Source organism: Boleophthalmus pectinirostris, unplaced genomic scaffold (genome assembly GCF_026225935.1).
Source record: "Boleophthalmus pectinirostris isolate CB_2022bp ecotype Guang Dong unplaced genomic scaffold, ASM2622593v1 HiC_scaffold_2823, whole genome shotgun sequence".
NCBI classification, from domain to species: Eukaryota; Metazoa; Chordata; class Actinopteri; order Gobiiformes; family Gobiidae; genus Boleophthalmus; species Boleophthalmus pectinirostris.
The window spans coordinates 249,162-264,726 of NW_026571288.1; the positions used below are offsets into that span (position 1 = coordinate 249,162).

Consider the following 15,565-nt stretch of genomic DNA (forward strand, 5'->3'; position numbering starts at 1 on the left):
TGGCCAATAGGGGCGCAAAGAATCCCCCAAAAAATAGTTTAAAAATTATTACACACACACAGGCTTAGACCGATTGTGCTGAAATTTGAATCACTAATGCCTGATCACGGCCTAAACATAATACACTATAACGTATATGAAAAGTGAACTCTATAGCGCCCCCTACCATAGACATGGAATGTCAACATGATTGGATTTGTACCAAATTCAGGGAATAAGTTCTATCGCAGCGCGTGGCTTTAATTGAATATTTGAACTGCTTCCAGGAGAAAAGACAAGAAGACTGAAATATGAACTGACAAACTACAGTAGACCTACTTCAGGTTTTCTTCCTATGTTCAGTCCTTGTTTGGTCCTGGTTCAGTCTTGTTTTAGAACATGTACACAACCAAACTACAGGCATTTGTTGTTTATAGAGAAATGTCTTCAAAAAGTGCAGCCTTTGTGATTGTGATTTAGTTGCAGGAAGTTTCAGAGCCATTTTGTTTGTCACCCTGTATGGTCCAGCTCCAGACAAAGGTGTTTTCAAGCCTCCCACAGAAAGGAGCAGGGTTGAACCTGACACTGCAAATTTAATCTCAATTAAATCGAAATGACAGTTTAAAAAAAAAAAAAAAAAAAAAAAAAAGCTGCTAAACCGGTAGATCTGTGATTCGTGTATTTGTTTGTCATTTCTTCTGGACATGTTTTAAATGTGAACTTTGAACAGAATCCCATTATTTAAAGGTCCCATATTACCCTGTTTTCTGATCTATGTTCTAATGATGACCTGGAGGTGTGTTTTGTTTCACTCACATAAACCCTGCATATTTAGGCTGAGTTCTTCTCTCAAACAGAAAACACTCTGTTCCACCTTGTGATGTCATGTGGTGATACAGAAAGTGCTCCACTGTGTTTTTAAAGTCTGTACACCTTCACTAGAATCATCTCTACTGAACTACAGGGAAAAGATGTTCTTCATGAAATCACAAGGTGGAACAGAATGAGTGGAGAAATCGGGCCAAATATTCACGATTAAATGTGTGAATAAAACAAAACTCAATTTCTAGTCTGTTTTTGATGAAGTAACATCATTATAACTTTAACATGTCCTAAAGCTCACAAGAGTCCATTTTGTGTAATATAGGATGCACTGGACGCTTTATGCTCAGCCGAATCAAATACTCTTATGCTCAAGTTTGGCTCTGATACAAATGATGTAAAGTTATTATTGTTTAAATTATATTGTACTTCATTGTACACAGCCCACCTCTGGATTAATTACAAAAAAGCTAGTCTGCAAAGATTGTGTCTACAGTGATGCTTTATGGGGGCTTTTGAGGAGACCACAATGGACGAGTGCGACTGAGATGTTTGTTACTGCACAAGTGAACACTCTGCAGGCGCCACTAAGAACTTCAATGTACAGTTTTATTTGCAGACTAAACAAATCGAACAATGAAATGATAATGTCACTCACAAATTTGAGATTCAGTGCAACACGATATCAGTCCAATATGGCGAGGAGAAAATTCAGTTTGTCGACTGGACAAGTGTTAGTTTGTTTGAAGACGTTCTTCACACATCAGTCCAATATGTGGAGACACTGGTGAGGCTGTCTTTTAAAAACATAAATGTTTGTTGTTTTGTATTGTCACTGTCCTTGCGTGTTTTAAAAATTGGCCATGAGTCCGGAATAAAGATGAATTGAATTGAACTGAATAAATGCTACCCTTCTCTCTGTAACGTCATGGTCTTCATGTTCATATTCATATATATAACATAACTTGCTCTACATGATTCTGATCCTTTTATTTCACTATTTTATCCATAAATCACAATATGAACATTAATAACAGAGGGGCCTTCTTTCCCTGAGGTCGCTCTTGCTACAAACCAAATCAGCGGTGGGGCGGGAATGGGCATTACCTCCAACAGCCTCTCTCCTGATTGGCTCTTTGGTTGCTATGATACTTGTAGTGGGAATTGCAGATATGGAACTCCACTCCAAAATGACCCCTGAAACTGCAAGCCTCGATGAGCTTCATGTGACTGGGGCCAACACTGCAGTGACGTCACACTCACTTAGTCCACTTGTTTACACAGTCTCTGGTGGATATAGTGATTATGACTCTCAGTATCATTCCTTGATGGTTTCTTGTTTCAGAGGAGGAGAGTGACATGTGTGTGCGCGACCAGGCCCTGCTCTACTACCGCCTGTTGCATTGTGGGATGGAGGAGACACGGCAGTTCGTTGAGGTACGGAGGTCTGACCCTGGGCTCGGTGTGCTGATCGGCCCCCCGCAGCAGAGCATTCACAGCTGGGCTCAGAGATTCAATACACTGCAGCCTCTGTGTGGAGCCACAGCTACGCCTGACTCATCCACCAGAGGGAGCCCCGAACATGTAAACTTCTGACCCCAAGACTGACCTGAGCCAGGAGCTGAAAACATGTCAGGTGGACAGCACCCCCGCAGGTAAGAATGGGGACTGTGTTTTTTAATGAGCTATTCTGCCCTACAAAGGCAAAATGCCATAACATCATGTTTGGTCAAAAATGAGTTCATGTCATTTTGTTGGTATTTGAGACCTCTTTTATCATGTGAATAAATATCTTGAAAAATATTGAGCTCAAAATTGATCCTTATTTGTCAGTTCCTGTTCTCTGCCTTTGTATCATGAGACAAAAATAAGTTTTCATGCAAAGACAAAAGACAGAAACTGTATGTTTTGTTTGTGATTTAGTTCATAAATATATTTTACTTTAAAATCCAACCTCTGGACTCCATTTTGTTTTTACCTTGGCACAGGATCATACTGTACACACTGTACTGCAAAGTCACTTATGTTAAACTGTTTCACTGTGGAAGTGTCGCCACATGATCCTGATCAACACTAAACAGGAAATCCAAAACTCTTCTAGATCATTTCAAACAAACACATGATGACTGGAGCTTGGTGACGTGTTTTTCTTAGAATGGATGAAAGTCTGGAGAAAATCAAGCAAATAATGATCATGTCCATTTCTGCCTTTTGTCTTTGCATGACTCCTTATTTTTGGTTCATGATCCAAAGCCAGAGAACAGGAACTGACAAATAAGGGTCAAAAGTCCATTTTGAGCTCAATATATTTCACATACTAATATTTCTTCACTGCAGTAACTAGTTATCACATTTGTTTGCCCCTGTTTGGACTAAACAGAAACATTGAAGTCATTTTTCTCAGTTTCACACTCTTGAGAATTAAGCTCTTTTACCTTTGTAGGGCAATATTAAAGAACACATATTATTTCAAAAATGACTTTTTTGAGCTTTTAACCATGAGACCTGATGAAGTTCTTTCCTTTCAGATGATGCTGCTCGGTGCTCGGGGCCTCTGGGTGCAGCCGTGTGTCTGTCTCTGTCTCCGGCCCTCAGCCCCGAGGCCTTTCAGGACCTGTGGCTTCACTTAAAAAGTTCACACACACACAAAGGTAACACACATCACAGAAACAAAACATGAAAGTGCTGAGTTTCAGATGACATGTCAACATTCTATAGGGCGATAATATTCAATACAGACGGGAGTATCTAAACATAATATTGTTAAAGAGAGGCTATTATGCAAAATACACTTTCTACATGCATTGAGTAATCTAGTGATCTCTCCCAGGCATTATTCAAACCCTTCTTATGGTCAACAGTATGACCCTGTCCAAGGCTCCGCCCACAAGCCCACGTCACCCACAAACCTGTTTCACCCACCCTCCACTCAACCATTTTCCATAAATATATATGAACATGATCAAAATGTACAGGATGGCTTCACAAACCTGAGCTGGTGTGCAGTAGGGAGTAAGGGAGCGGGGCACTCAGAGTAACAAAAGTCCAACATATAACGGTATAGTTTTGTTTTTTTTAATCACTTATTCTTATGACGCCTTTATTCTGTGTTCAGGCAGCGGGTCAGAGTTGTTTATATGGTGGGATTTTGTGTTTTGTTTCTCAAGCGGATTATTATTATGAGCTCCACGACTAAGCCCATCTTGTATCGCAGCAGTGATTAGAGGCTTAGTCTTACTGTTGTTGTGTCCATAGGCAAGACATTACCTACCCCTGTGCCTTGTATAAATGTGTGTGAGTAAGAGATGGTGGTTGGACAGATGTAGTTTACCAGCGAGTGAATCATTAGTACAGAGTGGTGCTTTGAGAGCCTTGTGTCTGTCATGTAAATGTAAGGCAGAATTATTTTAAAACCCGTAGGAACCATATACTAGGATACGGTGACCAGAATTACAAAATTAAAAACTGTGACACTCTCGGTTTGTGGTAACTTGGTAATAATAAAACAAGGTATAGGCTGACCAGATTTTCTATTCAAAACTGGGACACATCCGGGTTGGGATGACTGGTATAAATAAAATTGTGACAGGAGCGTGTAAGATTGTATATTCTCGATTCACTTGTGGGCGAGTCATCATCTGAGGGATGTTATTAGGTTCTTTTTTCAGACCTAGAGTTTTGTTTCATACCTTTGGACAGTTTGGACTGCTCACTAGCGTCTTCCTCAGAGTGGTCACATGATGTTGCTGTGACGTGTCTGCTCAACTGATTTAAACAGGTTTTGTCTGTCTTCCTCTCGGTGAAGGCAGGACGACAGCGCCATCTGCAGTCCCACTTCCTCAGGACAGTATCCCAGGTGTGTGAGAGTAAAAAAGCCCCTCATCCCGGTTTATAGTCCTGTGGGCACGTTTACGTATTTCGATTGCCTCTTTAATACAGCGACTGTGTTTGTTTTCCTCTGTCCCAATGATGTTTGATGAATGATGCACCGGTAGGAAGACAGCGCCAAAACCTGTTGAAATCAGCTGACCAGACACGTCACAGCAACATCACGTGACCACTCTGAGGAAGACGCTAGTGAGCAGTTGAAACTGTCAGGTATGAAACAAAACTCTTGGTCTGAAAAAAGAACCTAATAATATAAAATATCGGAAGACCAAATGAATCTCATTGGACTATCATCTGAGGGAGTTCTGTTGGAGTATTTTTTCCCTGGTGGTCATTTTCAAGCACAGTTTTCTGTATTTTAGTTAGAGAAATGACAGTTTATGTCTCTCTTAACTGTTGGCAGGGATCAGATTGGTCCAAAATAGGGAGACCTGGGACATTTTTTGTATAAAACTGGGACACATCAATGGTTTTGGATAAATGTGCTGGGACAGTGGACACAGGCTCAAAACTGGGACAAAACTAAATTTGTATTTGTATTTGTTTATTTATTTCATTCATAAAGTATAAAAAGACATCGACAGTGTTACAACATCAAACATACAAGAAATGAATGAAAAGGAGCAGAAAGAAGAAAAAATCGTATGTTATCTGCCCCCTTTCCTTTTTCAAGACAAAACACCAACACCGATGGTTACTAAACATTCCAAATCAGTTCAGGCACAATTACTGATCAATTGCAAACCATAATCTTTACTTTTATACACAACAACTTAGTTTTCTTTTTCATACAGACACATTGCATTTGATTTTATGTATTTTTTAAATGTCGTCATTGTACTTGATTCTTCCGTAAGTTAATTCCTTTCACAGTGATGCTTCGCTCCATAACCTCGGTTCTGAATCTGGGTTTTGGAAACATGTAGGTTCCTTTTAAATTGTAGTGTTTTGTTCTCATCTCAAACAGTCTTTGAATATTTATTTACAGGTAATAAATTGCACTTTGCTTAACACATGACTTTGAGGAGACTTAAGTCGACAATATCCTGAATTTTCAACACTTTAAGTTGAACAAATATTGGGTTGGATGGCTCCCTACAAAAAATGTTGGTGATAATTCTCAAGGCCCTTTTTTGTAAAATAAATAAAGGCTGTAGGTAAGTTTTACATGTTGACCCCCAAATTTCTACACAGTCCATCAGATCTGGTGCAGATCTGGTCCCGGTCAAGCAGAAGTAAACATCAAGGCCAAAAATTCAAGTGAATGCATCTGATATAAAAATGTATTGAACAGATACATATGTACTCTAGTTTATGAAACTGCTGACCTTTTTTCTGTACCATTTTTGGTTCTAAAGTTCCATCCATGTTTTAAACAGACCATGTATGAAACATGGAACAAAAATTATTTCCCAAATTTCAAAGACCTGAAAATCATGTCAAATAAATGGATGTAATTCATTATATCTTGTGTTATTCCATCTTTGAACTGCTGATGAAGGTACATGATTTTTCAAAAAAAAAGTATTTAAAATGATAAAAATTTGCTTGGAAGGACTGACATATTTTATAGAAATAGTTTCCTTTCATTTTGAAGTAATATTAAAATATTCAGAAGAAAAAAGCGACAAATTATGTAAAATCCTGCACCTTCTACTTGTTTGCACAATTTTCCCTCCGTTACCATGACCTTTCTTAATAAAAATTCTCATGACTCAAAAAGTCAAGAGGTTTTTCAACCTAATCTTGTACCATATGGTAGAAAACTATATGAAGCAAATATTCAAACCAGTTTGTTAAGGATATGGAAGTGAGAACCAAGAGTTATCACTGTTTGGATTTATTGCCCAAAAAGTGCTGCATATTTCATGAGTTTTTAAATTTTTTGTCATCAACTTGAAAGAATATCACAGGTTTAACTTGACCCTGTTGGAGTGTAACTCTTTCCTACATTCTGATACTTTACTTATTTCAATAGTCCCTCTAGTTTCTGAATAAGAGACATTTGAATGTCAAATATCTGCCCGTTTCCCTCCGTTACCACTTGACTGGACCCAAAGTTAATAATGCTGTACTATTTAGTGAGAACTTAACTTTATGCAGAACAGCAACGGCTTTGGAAATTTTGCCTTTTGTGTAATTTATATGAGACAAACTCCAGTTTAGACCTTCATCAATCATGACTCCTAAAAATGTGGTTTCATTTACTCTTTGAATCTGTATCCATATATTTCTAATGTTATGTTGTCTTTTTTCTTTTTATCATTAAATAAAATGAAATTTATTTTTAACATTCAGAATCAATCCATTTAAATCAAACCAATATTTTACTTTTCTTAGCTCTTTGTTAACTTGTGACCTCTTTTATGTCTTTTCCAGAGTAAAATAATGTGTCATCAGCAAATAGAATTTTCCCAAGCTCGGAAACTTCAACAAAATCATTCATGTACAATATAAATAATTTGGGCCCAAGAATCGAGCCTTGGGGCACACCTCATTTGATATCATACCTTTCTGATTCGATGTTGTTGAGTTGTACATATTGTTTTCTGTTTTCTAAATAAATGCATTGTGTATGTCACTCTTTGAGTTTGACTTTTGTGTTTTTAGATGCTCAGAACACTGACGAAGCTGACTTTTTGTGCATGGAGCGGCTCATTCCGTGCTCTGTGATCCCTGTGGACTCCCCTCACAGCCTACAGGTGGCGCTGCAACTCGTCAACATCCAAACCATGGCGTTCACACCTGCCGGCGTCGTTCCGTGGAAATTTTACCTGTACACTCACACGCAACCGGAAAATTCCACGGAAACTGCTGAAGGGACTCTCATTTTGGCAGAGCTGCTTTATTCAAATGAAACGTTGGATATCAGTCAAATGTTACAGGAGGATACGGGACTGTCTCTGTCCACTGATGGGACGGAGGGTGAAAAACATATTCAAATCACAATGAGGCAGAGGCCCAGAGACGAAGACGCTCTAGCGGGGTTTCTGTCTGTTCTGTCCGCTGTACTGAACACAGTGTCTTTACAGTGTGAAAACAGTCAACAAGACAAAACAGAGCTGCCATAGACCAGGTGAAACTGTAAAATTATCAGATGCTTGTGTTTAGTCCTGGTTTAATCCTGGTTTAGTCCCGGTTAAATCCTGGTTTATTCCTGGTTTAATCCTGGTTTAGTCCTGGTTCAGTCCAGGTTTAGTCCTGGTTTAGTCCTGGTTTAGTCCTGGTTTAATCTTGGATTAATCCTGGTTTAGTCCAGGTTTAGTCGTGGTTCAGTCCTGGTTTAGTCCTGGTTTAATCCTGGATTAATCCTGGTTTAGTCCAGGTTCAGTCCTGGTTCAGTCCTTGTTTAATCCTGGTTTAGTCCTGGTTTAATCCTGGTTTAGTCCAGGTTCAGTCCTGGTTCAGTCCAGGTTTAGTCGTGGTTTAGTCCTGGTTTAATCTTGGTTTAATCCTGGTTTAGTCCTGGTTTAGTCCTGGTTTAGTCCTGGTTTAATCCTGGTTTAGTCCTGGTTTAGTCCTGGTTCAGTCCTGGTTTAGTCCTAGTTTAATCCTGGATTAATCCTGATTTAGTCCAGGTTTAGTCCAGGTTTATTCCTGGTTTAATCCTGGTTTAGTCCTGGTTTAATCTTGGTTTAGTCCTGGTTTAATCTTGGTTTAGTCCTAGTTTAATCCTGGTTTAGTCCTGGTTTAATCCTGGTTTAGTCTTGGTTTAATCCTGGTTTATTCTTGGTTTAATCTTGGTTTAATCCTGGTTTAATCCTGGTTTATTCTTGGTTTAATCCTGGTTTAATCCTGGTTTATTCTTGGTTTAGTCCTGGTTTAATCCTGGTTTAATCTTGGTTTAGTCCTGGTTTACATACACATTAAATCTAAAGGCCTCATTCTGGATGTGTGGCGCACGAGGAGCTGAAGTGAGCAGCTACATGATGATGATGATGATGATGATGATGATGATGATGATGATTAAACACTTTTAAAAGATAATGGTCTTTTGTTTGATGAATAAGGAACAAAAACAAAGCTAGAAATCAGACGGCAGATGAAACCAAAACTGGCACAAAGTTCAACGTTTTCTTTGTCAGTATAAATAAATAATTGCTTTTTCACAGTCGCTTCACCCCCACACACATATCACTGTCAAAGAACTTTAAAGAGGCATTATGTAGGATTATGGAATTTATAACCATTTCTAACTGCAACAATTGTTACTAGAAAAACCTTACTCACTTCACATGTATATACAGACGTGGACAAAATTGTTGGTTCCCTCTGGTCTGGAAAGAAAAATCAACAGTGGCCAATGAAATAACTTGAAACTGAGAAAAGCAATAATACATTTTTAAAAATCCTGACAAAATAACCAATGAAAATCAGACATAGTTTTTGATTTGTTGTTCAACAGAATTATTTATATATATATAAAATAATAATAATAATAATGAAACTGTCCTGAACTAAAATGATGGTACCTCTAGAAAAGATTGTAAGTAACTGAACAATAGTGACATTTTAAACTTCGGTGTGTCTCTAATCTGCATCACAGGTTCTTTTTTAATTTTATTTATTTTTTTTTTATTTGAGACAGGGACAGCGCACAATTTTCGCATTAACCTTGACAGGAGAGATGCTTGTACATCAGGTTGTAGCATCAGTGCTAATTTCCACCTGTCGTCCCTGGACAGGTTCATTGATTGATTGTATTTAACTGCCCTTGACTATCAACTGTTCTGGACCTGGAGCATGTTTTGGGTTGATGGGAAAACCGGAGGAAACCCATCCAGACACGGGGAGAAACATGCAAACTCCACACAGAAAGGCCCGGGCGACCGTGAAGAACCTGTGATGCAGATTAGAGACACACTAAAGTTTAACATGTCCCTATTGTCCAAGTATTTATAATCTTTTCTACAGGTACCATCATTTTTGTCCAGGCCAGTTTCATTAGTTAGTTTTTTTTGTTTTGTTTGATTGTTGTTGTTTTTTTATTATTCTGTTGAAGCACAATTCAAAAACAGTGTCTGATCTTATAATATTCATTTTCAATAAATTTTTATTAGGCCCGAGCCCCGACAGGGCGTAGGGCCTATTGCTTCCGCTAAGTGGAGCGAATGGGGAGCGACATGCGCATGTCCGAATGCGACAAGACGACAATGCAACATTGTCCACGGTCGCCCCCGGCACGAACAGCAGTATCCCAGTAACCCACACCCAAGGCCTGGCTCATATTTACTACTGCTAAAATGAATGGAAGTCAATGGGAGGTCAGGGGGCGACCCCAACGAGATGGTCCAGACACGCCCGTCACTCACCAATGACCCCACGGTGACGTGGGGAAGGTCGAGAGCTTTCAAAAAATGTATAATATGTTGTTCTAATGTTTTCAGATATATTGTTTTTGCTAAAAATATTATTGCTCTTTGAGGTCTAATTTGACCAGCTAAACACGTTCAAAAACTCACCAAACTTGGCACAATATTCAGAAGTGGCGAAAAATTCGATAAAATATAGATTTCGTACACGGGCATAAAAAAATGGCGACACAGCGCCACCTGGAAAATTCAAAAATTTTGCCCATATGGGAGATGTCTCGGTCAACTTTGTTGTAGAGCCACGAAATTCGGTACACACATTCGTCATGTGAAGACAAACAAAAAATATGATTATGGCCACGCCCCCTGACAAACCAGAAGGCGGCCATCTTGGATTGAAATTTGAGTCCGCGTTTTCGCTGACGTTGTGTTTGAACGAACTCCACTGAAGGCGCTTCACCCACAGGGCTGAAAATCACCGTACATCATCTACAGAAGTGAAACATCTAAAGTTAGCTGATTTATGTTGATAACTGTCACGGTTTACATGCGGCGAAGCCGCAAATTTCAGTGAGAATTTTGCCTAATTTCAAGGTGACATTATTTGCTCTGTTCGCACAGACTTAGTCCGATCAAGCTGAAATTTGAATCACTAATGTGTGATCTCAGTCTGAATATAATACACTATAAAACATATGAAAAGTGAACACTATAGCGCCCCCTACCATAGACATAAAACGTCAACATTGTCGGATCTGCACCAAATTTGGCAATTACATTCTATTTATGATTACGAGCAAAAAAGTATATTGTGGACATGAGCATTTTTCAAGGTTGGCCAGCAGGGGGAGCAAAGAACATTTAAAGGCGTACTATGTCATTTCGCCATTTCGCACAGACTTTGCGGGCACGGCGTTTAGGGTATGGTGTTGGTAGGTTGCACGATTTGCGGGCGCGGCGTTCGTGGGCGTGGCGATTGTGGGCATGGTGGGCGAAGGCCATTCGACGCCGCTTGCGGCTTTAATTTATTATTGCTTTTCTCAGTTTCAAGTTATTTCAGTGACTATTGTTGATTTTTCTTTCATTACCAGAGGGTACCTCTTTAGTTCAAAGAGGTTCATTTTGATAAGATAAGATAAAACTTTAACTAGTTTAACTAGTCCAATTGACTGGCTAGTTGAACTAGTCAGTCTAAAATTGTTATATTTAGAATTCAAATTCTCAAGTATCCTCCCTTTGCTTTGTGATAGCTCTGCTTTGGTCTTCTCTCACAGCTTCATGATGAAGTCTTCTGAAAGATCCTGAAATGTCCTGACCCTGAGGACCCTGTGCCTCATCTTCACAAAAGCATTTTTCATAATTGCGAGAACTTTTTTTAAACATGCAGTATTTTATTTTCTTGTAATTAGGCCCGAGCCCCGACAGGGCGTAGGGCCTATTGCTTCCGCTAAGCGGAGCAAATGGGGAGCGACGTGCGCATGTCCGAATGCGACAAGACGACATGCAACTATGTCCACGGTCGCCCCGGCACGAACAGCAGTATCCCAGTAACCCACGCCCAAGGCCTGAGCCATATTTACTACTGCTAAAATGAATGGAAGTCAATGGAAGGCGATGGGTGACCTCGACGAGATGGCGAATGAGGAGCGCGTCAGTGCCCGTCACTCACCAATGACCCCACGGTGACGTGGGGAAGGTCAAGAGCTTTCAAAAAACGTATAATATGTTGTTCTAATGTTTTCGGATATATTGTTTTTGCTCCAATTATTATTACGAACGAATAACGAATTATTGCTAGGCAACCAACAGGAAGTCGACCATAGTGGATTGATCGGGCGACCTGGCGACGAAGGCACAAGTTCCTGTCCTCATATTTGAACGAACTCGTCCTCGGGCGTTTGACCCAGACAGAATCATTCTGTATCATCTAGACAAGTGGGACATTAAAATTTGTTAAAAGCTTTTTAAAAGGTCAAACGGTGTGACCATCAAACTTCGACGACTGATAATTTGCACAAACTTTGGCCAATTTCACTCATATTTTAACCGTGGGTTCACACCCCGACCCTGAACAGATTGGTGTAAGAAAATACAAAAATGGGTGCAATAGCGCCCCCTAGAAAATTTGTATGTAAAAATATGGTTTTATTTGTCACAGATATACAAAATTTGGTATCCACATTTGTGACATGGTCTCGATTAAAAAACCCAATGATGCTCACATCCCATTTACATTGTGTTGCCATGGCAACGAGCCAAAATTGTATCCTTGCCAATGGGACGTCCTGACACAAACGTTGGCGTAGCCAAACCAAATTTGGTATCCAGATGCATCATGGCAATAAGAACAAAAATGTATATTGTGACCACGCCCCTTTACAAACCGGAAGTCCGCCATCTTGGATATTTTCTTTTGCCAAATTTTGAAAATTGCAGAGTTAGATTAAGATTTTTAGGGCAAGGGTTGAAGCTATGGTTAGGGTTACGATTAGGGTAAGGTTTAAGCTTAGGCTTATTGGGGTCAGTGTGGGGTGCGGCGTTTGCCGGCTGCGGCGTTTGCGGGGCGTGGCGCAAGCACGAGCCGATCATTGCCGCTTGCGGCTATATTTATTATTATTATTATTGTATTGATTGATTCTATTAGTTTCCTGGTGGTTGCAACATAATTCTGCAGATTGTTTTTAGTCAAATGTTTTACATTGTTACATAAAGCACTTTGGAAACTGTCTTGTTTATAAAATGTGCTCTACAAATAAAGATGGAAAATATGTAAATCAAAAAGACTTTTATGTTTTTATGAGTTATGTAAAACAGGACATGATACTGTGTGATGACAGATGTTTTCTCCAAAAGCAACCGTTGCAAAACTTATAAAAATCTGCTCTTCGTGCTCTCTGAAACATTCTCTTCATATGACACATGTTTATGGACGTGGGACAGTCTCTTTACACATTAAATAATAAATAGATCTGTACTTCACAATTTAGTATAATTTGGTATAATACTTTATAATTACTTTGCATCAATGAAAAATTTACTTTTTATTGCAGGTTTTTTGTAAATCTACCTTGAAAAAGCCAATATTTAATATTTAGTGTGTGGTTTTGAGGATCTTTGCATAAGTAAAGGAGCGATGATTCATTGTAACGTGTTAAACCTGCACAGATTTCAATTATTCTCTGTACTGAGCACCAGTCTGTGGCCCTCGATCGGCCTCTGCTTCGTCTGGGTTTAGAAATATGGCCCTTGATGAAAAAAGTTTGGACACTCGTGGTTTAAGAAATGAACAGTTTTAAAGGTGAACGAGCCCTCACCTTCATGTGAGGGTTAGTTAACGATAGAAGAGCTGCAGACGCTGTACAGACGCTTTGCTAAAGGTTCCTCACGGTGAAATCACAAGATCATCGTGTCCCAGATAAAAGAGAGACTACGGTCACTTTTTTGTGGGATGATTCCATCCATCCATTTTCGTCCGCTTATCCGGGGCCTGGTTGCGGGGGCAGCAGCCTAAGTAGGGACTCGCAGACTTCCTTCACCCCAGACATGTCCTCCAGCTCCTCCGGGGGGGACCCCGAGGCGTTCCCAGGCCAGCCGAGAGACATAGTCCCTCCAGCGTGTCCTGGGTCTCCCCCGGGGTCTCCTCGCGGTGGGACATGCCCGGAACACCTCCCGAGGGAGGCGCCCAGGAGGCATCCGGAACAGATGCCCGAGCCTTTCGGCTCAGCTCCCTCTTCATCACAACGGTCCGATACAGCGACAGCATCACTGCCGAAGCTGCACCGATCCGCCTGTCAATCTCACGTTCCGTCCTTCCCCTCACTCGTGAACAAGACCCCGAGATACTTGAACTCCTCCACTTGAGGCAAAGACTCCCCACCCACCCGGAGAGGGCAAGCCACTTTTTTCCGGTCGAGAACCATGGCCTCAGACTTAGAAGAGCTGATCTTCATCCCAGCCGCTTCACACTCGGCTGCAAACCGCCCCAGTGCACATTGCAGGTCCTGGTTCGATGAAGCCAACAGGACAACATCATCTGCAAACAGCAGAGATGAAATCCTGTGGTCCCCAAACCGGACCCCCTCCGGCCCCTGACTGCGCCTAGAAATTCTGTCCATAAATACAATGAACAGAACCGGTGACAAAGGGCAGCCTTGGCGGAGTCCAACATGCACCGGGAACAGGTCTGACTTACTGCCGGCAATGCGAAACACAGCTCCTGCTCCGGTCATACAGGGACCGGACAGCCCTTAGCAAAGGGCCCCGAACCCCATACTCCCAGAGCACCCCCACAGGACACCACGAGGGACACGGTCGAATGCCTTCTCCAAGTCCACAAAGCACATGTGGACTGGTTGGGCAAACTCCCATGAACCCTCAAGCACCTGATGGAGAGTGTAGAGCTGGTCCAGTGTTCCACGGCCAGGAAGAAAACCACACTGCTCTTCCTGGATCTGAGGTTCGACTATCGGCTGGATTCTCCTCTCCAGTACCCTGGCACAGACCGGGGAGGCTGAGGAGTGTGATCCCCCTATAGTTGGAGCACACCCTCCGGTCCCCCTTCTTATACAGAGGGACCACCACCCCGGTTTGCCAGTCCAGAGGTACTGTCCCCGACCGCCACGCGATGTTGAAGAGGCGTGTCAGCCAAGACAGCCCCACAACATCCAGAGACTTAAGGTACTCAGGACGGATCTCATCCAACCCCGGAGCCTTGCCACTAAGGAGCTTTCCAACCACCTCAGTGACTTCAGCCTGGGTGATGGATGAGTCCGCCTCCGAGTCCCCAGCCTCGGCCTCCTCCTCGGAAGACGTGACGGTGGGATTGAGGAGATCCTCAAAGTATTCCTTCCACCGCCGGACAATGTCCCCAGTCGAGGTCAACAGCTCTCCCCCCGCACTGTAAACAGTGTTGGTGAAGAACTGCTTCCCGCTCCTGAGGCGCCGGACGGTTTGCCAGAATCTCTTTGAGGCCGTCCGATAGTCCTTCTCCATGGCCTCCCCGAACTCCTCCCAGCTCCGAGTTTTTGCCTCCGCGACCACACGGGCTGCAGCACGCTTGGCCCGCCGGTACCCGTCAGCTGCTTCGGGAGTCCCCCGAGCCAGCAAGGCCCGATAGGACTCCTTCTTCAGCTTGACGGCATCCCTTACTTCCGGTGTCCACCACTGGGTTCGGGGATTGCCGCCGCAACAGGCACCACAGACCTTACGCCCACAGCTCCGAGCAGCCGCATTGACAATAGAGGCCGAGAATGAAGCCCACTCAGACTCCATATCTCCAGCCTCCCCCGGAATCTGGGAGAAGTCCTCCCGGAGGTGCGAGTTGAAAGTCCCTCTGACAGAGGGCTCTGCCAGACGTTCCCAACAGACCCTCACTACACGCTTGGGCCTGCCAGGTCTTTCCGGCTTCCTCCTCCGCCAGTGAACCCAACTCACAACCAGGTGGTGATCAGTTGACAGCTCAGCCCCTCTCTTCACCCGAGTGTCCAAGACACGCAGCCGGAGGTCAGACGGCACGACTACAAAGTCGATCATCGACCTCCGGCCTAGGGTGTCCTGGTGCCACG

The 15,565-nt window shown here is 42.1% G+C and overlaps 1 protein-coding gene across 1 annotated transcript in view; it reads left to right on the plus strand.

The window, feature by feature from the left end:
• Nucleotides 1-8,676, plus strand: part of ap4b1 (adaptor related protein complex 4 subunit beta 1) — a 31,300-nt gene extending 22,624 nt beyond the window's left edge. Inside the window, 4 exon segments of the mRNA XM_020926976.2 lie at nucleotides 2,147-2,393; nucleotides 2,395-2,456; nucleotides 3,330-3,452; nucleotides 7,300-8,676. Of these exon segments, the coding sequence (XP_020782635.2) occupies nucleotides 2,147-2,393; nucleotides 2,395-2,456; nucleotides 3,330-3,452; nucleotides 7,300-7,760 (893 nt within the window). The 3' untranslated portion in view covers nucleotides 7,761-8,676.
• Nucleotides 8,677-15,565: the final 6,889 nt, after the last annotated feature.